At 46.2% G+C, this 8,042-nt stretch overlaps 1 protein-coding gene across 1 annotated transcript; it reads right to left on the reverse strand.

Moving 5' to 3' along the window:
- Nucleotides 1–2,019: 2,019 nt before the first annotated feature.
- On the reverse strand, nt 2,020–6,819 carry LOC124683911 (polyamine oxidase 1-like). The gene is made up of 9 exons (XM_047218332.1): nt 6,696–6,819; nt 6,368–6,620; nt 5,683–5,829; nt 5,322–5,577; nt 3,213–3,356; nt 2,713–3,120; nt 2,485–2,566; nt 2,319–2,407; nt 2,020–2,208 (listed from the first exon to the last, which is right to left on the reverse strand). Exons 1-9 carry the CDS (start codon nt 6,817–6,819, stop codon nt 2,200–2,202), a joined length of 1,512 nt encoding a protein of 503 aa, XP_047074288.1. The 3' UTR covers nt 2,020–2,199.
- Between the last annotated feature and the right edge of the window lie 1,223 nt (nt 6,820–8,042).

Genomic DNA, 8,042 nt, shown 5'->3' on the forward strand with positions numbered 1-8,042 from the left:
GAAGCATAGCTGTGCACCGGTAAATGACCTGCATAAAGGAGGAAGAAATATTATTGAAAATCTTGTTATTTCTACAGAGCCACAACGACCAAATAATTGCAATCGCTCCCATCCTAATAAGACGCTTAAACCTAACATCCACACCATTGAGCTAGTTGCCAAATAAATTGATAACACTACGTGTTGGGTATAAGGTAGACCCTATTTGGATGAGTGACCATATAGACCTAGAAAACTTACATTGGAAGAATAAGTGTTAATACTCGTCCGAAGAAACACTTTTTACTTCCATGCCAGTTGTGTTTGGCAAGATTATCTTTAGTAAGAATTACCCCCCGACGAAGATACCATGCAAAGATTTTTGTTTTCAGCGGTATGTTCATCTTCCAAATTTTTGAATTATTATCGACCGGGATCTCAGGCTGAATGAGAGCATTGTACATGGAAGCTACTGAGAATGAGCCATTCCCGGTAAGATTCCAACGAAATATCAGATCAGTGCGTCAATTGAACTACTCAAGACGCTGTAACAATTCCTGCCAAGAGGTTTTTCTGAGACCGATGAGACTTCTTCTAAAAGCCACGTTTGGTGGGAAGGTCTCCAACACCTTAGCGATAGTATCATTTTTGTGGCGCACTATATTGTACAATGCCGGATACTGTTCTCGGAGTGTGGTATTAGCTAACCATTTATCCTCCCAGAAACGAATTTCCGACCGATTCTTAATAGAGAAAGATCCATATGGAAAGAAATACTTCTTTGTTTCCATAAGACCAGCCCAAAAATGCGAATCTCCTGGTTTCTAAAGAACCTGAGATATAGCCTTTGAGCCAATATACTTCCTCTTGAGGAGTGTTTGCCATATACCCTCTTCGGTAAGTAACTTGGATAGCCATTTACCGAGAAGTGCCCTATTCTTGACCTGGAGGTCTTGGATGCCAAGTCCTCCATGATCTTTGGGTCGACACAGCACACTCCATTTAGCCAGTCGATATTTACGCTTCTCACTATCCCCTTGCCAGAAGAATCTTGATCGGAAATAATCCAATCTTTTTAAGAATCCTCTAGGAAGTTGGAAGAAAGATATCATATATAGTACCATGTTACTTAGTACCGCATTTACGAGAATTAATCTTCCTCCCAAGGACAGTAATATACCTTTCCAACTGCTTAATCTAATCTGTAGTCTTTCCTCAACCAATTTCCATTCGGCATTGGTGAGTCTCCGATAATGAATCGGAATTCCCAAGTTCCTAATTTGAAATTTTCCTTGGCCGCAGCTGAAAAGCTCAGCATATACTGCAACATGATCTTGGGCTTCACCAAAATAAAACAATTCACTTTTATGAAAATTAATTTTTAGCCCTGAAAGAATTAACTTTAGATTCCGAACATTGTCGATGTCATGATCCATAAAAAGTATTGTATCGTCGGCATATTGAAGAATGGATAAACCTCCATCAACAAGATGAGGAATGACCCCTTCAATCTGACCCTCTGACTTTGCACGTTCAATCAATACATCAAGCATATCAACCACTATATTAAATAGCACTGGCGCTAATGGATCTCCCTGTCTTAGTCCTTCTTGGTCTGGAAGTATTTGCCCACGTCATCATTGACTTTAATGGTAGCACTCCCACCCGAGACAAAACTATTGATCAACTACTTGATTGGGCATGCACATAAATCCTTTTGCATATAGCTATCTGCCATTTAGTTCCAATTTGGCGTAAAGATCTTGCATCACCGGGTGGATCAGTGGACACTTTATAAGCTATATATGTTTTTATGTTTACACTTTTGAGATTTGGCGCATGCTAGATTTCTAGCCAAGAATTGTGCGAGTGTTCCTGGAAGGCTGAGGGGGCGCGAACGCCCTCTACCATACCTTTTATTTTTATCCATTTAAAGGAATGCTTATTTAATTTAGAAAATATATAATGGGGGATGAGCTAGATGTTTCTTGAGCAAGGATGAACTTAGACCTCAAACACTATGTGTGTTTATTTGATTAATTGACAATAATTACATAAATGGAAGTTTGGAACACTTCAACATGAAACACTTTGGAGAATTCAGAACAATGGAGATAAAAGCACATTATTTAGCTTGAATTTATTCCACGGAAACTGCGGCACCAGCTTTACTCCTTCATTAGCATAGACTGGCAGATGGCATCGATCTCTACAGCGCATTCATTTAGCCTGCAATGACAAGTAAAACAAGTGTATTTTTCTTCAGAAAATGCACGTGTTTGCTGCAGAGATACCAGTTTAAGAGATCGAACGTTGACGAGTTATATGTACACATGTACCTCTGCGGTCTGGTCATGGTACTTGCCGCGGACTTTAAACTCCACGTTGTTGAAGATACTGTTCATGAGAATGTCAGCAGAATCTAAGCCTGAAACCGCAATGCAAATTAGTGAAGTAGTGGGAGATGACATATATATCACACTTGACGATGGGCTGGACCGAGACCTGCAAGGTAGGCTCCATGGACATAGCCATTGTAGTGCTCGCTGGTGTGCTCCCCAGTGAAGTAGACCCGCCCCACCGGCGCCTGCAGCAATCAAATTTAAGGACATCAGACCTAGCCGGCCGGAGCCATTAATTCGGTGATGGACATATTTCACCATCGGTGTAGTTGAGATCTCGATCACAAATTCAATTCAACTACAGTGTGAGTGTGTGTCCGCGTGTGGCTACCCGAAGCTGGTCGTATTCGTAGCGGTTGACGCCGATGGGCCAGTTGGAGTAGGAGCCCTTGAAGAATCGGTTGGACCACCACCTGGGCACGTAGATATCGGTGGCGTCGGGGACGTCTTCGCCGGGGAACATCCTCCTCAGCACAGCCACGGCCTCTGCCATCGTCGTGTTGTCGGGCTGCTGCTCGATCCGCCGCGACTCCTGGTCCGTCACCGTCACCAGCAGCACGTTGGCTCCCGGGTACTCCTCCTCGAACGACTGCCACATCCCGTAGTAGCCTCGCCTAGAGCTGGCATGGACGAAGAACTGCTTCCTTTCGCCCGTGGGCCAGAACTTCCTAGGGAACTTGAGGAAGATCTTGGTGTACACGGCCATGTCAAACCTGTAGATGGCGATGATCTTCCATGCCTGGTCGATACGGTAAGTGTCAAGTGGCAAGGGCCTGAATAATTAGCAGAGTGGTGTGTTGGGTGTAAGATGAAGAAAACTAGCTGACGTACGGGCAGCTGAGGCTTGAACTGTATGAGATCGCTCTGCAGGACTCCCAGACTCGTGGACACAATCACGAAATCTGCGCTGTAGGTCGAGTTGTCCTCCGTGGTCACCACCACGCCTCTCCGGTTGTACAAGATCTCCCGCACCACCTGCATTGATGTTAAAATTTATCCAAAATATCGAAATATCTGAAGGGAAAACGTGGCTGGGTTACGGAGTCAGAACAACCCAAAAAACAGTTGTCAGGGTAAATTACTGGTGGACCCTAGCAACTTTCAAATTTTTCTTTATTTTTCAAAAAAATCACCCACGGATCGATTCCAGGATACATGGCCTGATCCCGTCGTGCTACCATGCTTAATTTCACATGTTCACCCGATATATGCGTCCAAAAATATTAAAGATTGTGGTTTCTTTCCTCACTCGGAGAGCACTATGATCGCATGGAGATCAATTTTGGGTGCAATTCATCAGATTATAGTTCCAGTATGAATACTAGAAAGATAATACTATATTGGATCACCAGGGGCGAATTTACCGGGTAGGCTTCCATAGGCTTGAGCCTATCCTCCATTTCGAGCAAAAACCATCAAATATGTATGTCTCAACCATGGTTGATGATGAATGGTCAAAGTTTTGTTAGTGAGACCAGCAACGAACTGTTAAAATGAAGCTACACTGGATCCCTTAACAATCTATGCCTTGTTGTAGGTGCATGACCAATTGCCTATATAATTTTCAAAAATCCATTGTAGATTGCATTGTGTTCCTTTTCTAAACTACGTTCTTAGTTTTTGTCCCTCTATATTTTTATCTTGGATTTGCCACTGGGATCAAAGTGCGGGCAACAGAAGCCACTAAGCCAGGGATGAAAGACGCGTGGTCAATAGGGGAAATGAGCCACTCCGCATACCTTATCTGGATTCTGGAGTGAGCCCCACTATTGAGACTGGAAAATAAATGAAAACGTTCCAATTTTTATTTGCAGTAGGCATGATATGAGCTGGCGGAAACGTGCGTATAATTGTTGTGGTACCTAAACTTGTCTGCCAAGTACCTTCATTTCATGTATATCTCAATATAGGTCATGTCAAGTTCAAGACCGCTATATGGTAGCGCAATTGGGAAATGACCGACATACTATTTTTGCTCGTGAGGCAATGTGAACGTCATGAGGGTGCACACGAATCTCTGACATGCTGTCTGTAGGCGCACTGGATGAGTAGTAGATGATGTTTCAAAACACGTTGTGCAAATTCCAGTTTATTCGGGTGACATGCATATGTTAATTAGAACCGTGCGTGTGAGATGACTATATGAGTCTGGCAACCGTGCATTGTAGTAGTGTCCTCGGCAAGTGGGGCGACGAGTACACAAGGCGATGTCGGTTTTGGTGGTGCTCTTTCAGTACCAAATATCAATCTCCAAGGTGAAAACCTAGGTCTGATTATTTGTTGTACCTGGCAACGACATACTTCTAGGTGTCTCCTTGTTGATGACACTGTCTAGAGTTCGCTGGTACTTTCTCTAGGGCGGAATCCCCTGATCGGATTTTGGTGTTTAGATTGGTATACGATGTCGCTTGTGCATTGTTCCTTTTTGGTATGCACCGATGTTAACCTCTTTCCGAATTTGAGTGTTGCCAATGCTGGTGATAGTTTACTTCTTCCGTGAGTAGTTGATCGCTTTGGTGGGGTCGAACAGTGATATCCCGACAAGTTATTGACATTAAGTTTTTACAGAGACTAATGTATTTACTTTATCAAAAAATATAAGTATAAATGAGAAATCTAAACAACATTAATTTTCCTTAGCTTCATTAGCATGCCTTCTACAGGGCGATGGACTATGACAATCTCGTTTGGCAACCGGTTTATAGACATACCATTTCGATGCAGCTCTTACTTGTGCAATTTTAGTATCATAACTTCAACCTGATTTTGTTTATATTCGTTCTTAGTACCTAAAATGTGAAAAATTGGTTCTTTAGGAAAAATAGAAAAATAGTACTCCCTTGGTCCATAAAAGAATTTATTTTATTTATCTAAATTTGGATAGAAGAGGTAGTAGAAACTTTTGATTATATGGTTTTTTAAAAAAATCAGGTGGAGTACCTTGTTGAGTTTTAGCCTGGGATCTACGATGTTCCCGGCGTTGTCCGTGCTGAGGTACTGTCCGGCGATGTGATAGACGAGGGTCTCAAACCCCCGCTGGTCGGCGACGAAGTGCGCGTCCTCCCCGAAGTCGGCGAACGTGGCGGTGGGCTCGGTGTTCTGCAGGCTGGTGGCGCGCGGTGGCTCGGCGAACTCGTAGTCGTACCTGTAGTAGTCGAGCGCCATGTCCACGGGCGTGGCTGGCCCGTTCGGCTGGCTGCAACGACACACAGGAGAGGAGGAGAGGTCGGTCTCACGGTTAATTATATTAATCGTCGATGGAGCTGAGTATATATCATGGAGTTTAAGACGACGAGCGTACTGGTTGAATATGCGCTGCATGGCCAAGATGGAGATGTCGTCGCGGCCGCTGGGATCCATCTTGGCGGCGAGCTTGCCGCCCAGCTCCTCCACTTCGTCTCCACGGTCCATCTTCTTCTGCACGTACTCCTCGTCGTACAGGCCGCCGCTGGTTTTCATTAACAGTAATACAAGGATGAGAGATGAAGTTAACATCGAGGGAACGGCCCTACTTTGATACATAGGTTGTACTTAGGAGATCTATCTGGGCTGTAATTAGGAGATCCATCGAGGAACGGCCGTACGTACTTTGTTCTCGTCATCTGTTGTACTCCCTCGGCTCCTATTTCAAGTTTTCAACAGACACCACTCACGTCGATTTAATCGGAATGGAGGGAATACTATTTAATTACGTTCTTTGATCAATAGGTTGTACTTAGGAGATCCATGGTCTGTACTTATGAAACCCATCGGTTATACATACTTCCTCCGTTCCATAATTCTTGTGAGGGAACCACGACCTCAAAGATCTGGCGTCATTAATTTCTGTTTTTCATTTTAAAACTTGTCATTCACAACGTTTTCCTTCCCGTTCACAACGTTCTCCATATTCATCCATCTTAGGAGAGTTATATGACCTCTTTTGCATGTATATGTATTATGTACGCATGTTGTGAATCATCAGTTTGGCAAGCTAATTAACGTACTTCTCCTTGTAGACGCTGCTGACGACGCCATCGAAGTCTGAGTAGAAGTTCCTGAGCTTGAGCGTGTCATTCACCATGGGCCAGATGGGGTTGATCTTGTCCCCGTTGACGCCCTCCACCCAGTTGGCGCCGATCTCCACGTTGACGCCGCTGAAATTGTGCTTGTGCATCCGCCCACCGATGCGGTCCGTCGCCTCCAGGATCAGCAGGTCCCTCACGCCCGCGTCCCACAGCCGCTTCCCCGCCGAGATCCCTGCACAATTTCACATACGATACAACACCGACCACGTTCATGGATATATAGATGACAGATATAACGAAGACGTACCGGACATGCCGGCGCCAACGATGACGACCCTGGGGCCTCTGCCGGCGGCGAGGGAGGCATGCTGTGCGGCTATGAGTACCAGCACTGCTGCTATAGCAGTGACAAAGGAATTAATAGGTTTCATCTTTATCACTAGTGCTCGCCTCGTTTGTAATTTTGCTAGTTTGGTCTCACGGGCACTGGGCAAAGCTGGAAGCTCCTGCTCTGCTCTCCGGCCCAACTCAGCCAGGTACTTATATATAGGGCCGTAGACGAGATGGCTACCCACAACTATATGAATTAAAGACGCGGGAACCACACACGTTCCATATAGAGTTAATACGATTGCCACGTAATCGAATGGTAGCTAGAGACGGTGGATGTCGATAATGGTGGCGCCGATTTTATCTAGATCGTTTGTTGGATTCGCGCGCGGACAGGTTTTGAGGTATTCCTCCGGGATATCATGATCTAAATAGGCAATTTTTCCAAATCTTACTTTCTTCTAATTAGAGACTATTCTCGGCAAAAAAATGAAGGGAAAATCTAAGGAGAAGCGCCGCACAGTTTTGCTCCCTGTGCGGCGGTGCGTCGCGATTAGTAAACGCCATCTCGCCCCTATAGGACCGATTCTTTTTTGCATCGTTAACCAGCAACCCCACCCGCACCCACTTTATCTTATCTCGTGAATACCTTCAATTCAGACCACACAATCCTCCCTCTCTCACCACGGGGAGCTGATGAGGGGTCCGCTGCCCCTGCCACCGCCGAGGATGCTGTGGGAGGCGTCACCTGGGAGGTTGAGGCGCGCACCGACGGGCGGATGAAGCCACACACATGAGGAGGAGGTGTCCCTTTGCCAGCGCGGCCGAGGCCGTCGTCGGTGAGCATCTGCAGTGTGCTCGCGAGGAGGAGGAGCCTCTGCTAGCGCGGGCGAGGCCTTCTCCGTCGAGTATATGTTGCGCGTGCTCGCGGGGAAGAGGAGGTGTTCCTCTGCTAGTGCGGGAAGGCCGTCGCCGGCGAGCATCTACAACATGCTCGCTTGGAGGTGGAGGAGGAGGCCGCCGCCAAGGTCTGCAGCGTGCTCGCGAGGAAGAGGTGTCCTCCCTACGGTGGCGTCCCCGCCGACGAGCGCATGGATGTGGGGCCCCTTCCCTAGCGCGGGGACGCCGCCGACGAGCACAGGGACTCCACCGACGAGCTCGTGAAAGAAACGTCCATCCCTAGCAGCGCGCACAGGAGCTGTCCGTCCCTGCCGACGAGAGCGTAGACTGAGTAATTTCCGGATTAATTAGTGCTAATTGCCAGATTAGTATTGCTCGCTGAGTAGTTAGATCTTAATTGCCAGATTAATTTGGGGTAGTTGCC

Source organism: Lolium rigidum, chromosome 1 (genome assembly GCF_022539505.1).
Source record: "Lolium rigidum isolate FL_2022 chromosome 1, APGP_CSIRO_Lrig_0.1, whole genome shotgun sequence".
NCBI lineage: Eukaryota > Viridiplantae > Streptophyta > Magnoliopsida > Poales > Poaceae > Lolium > Lolium rigidum.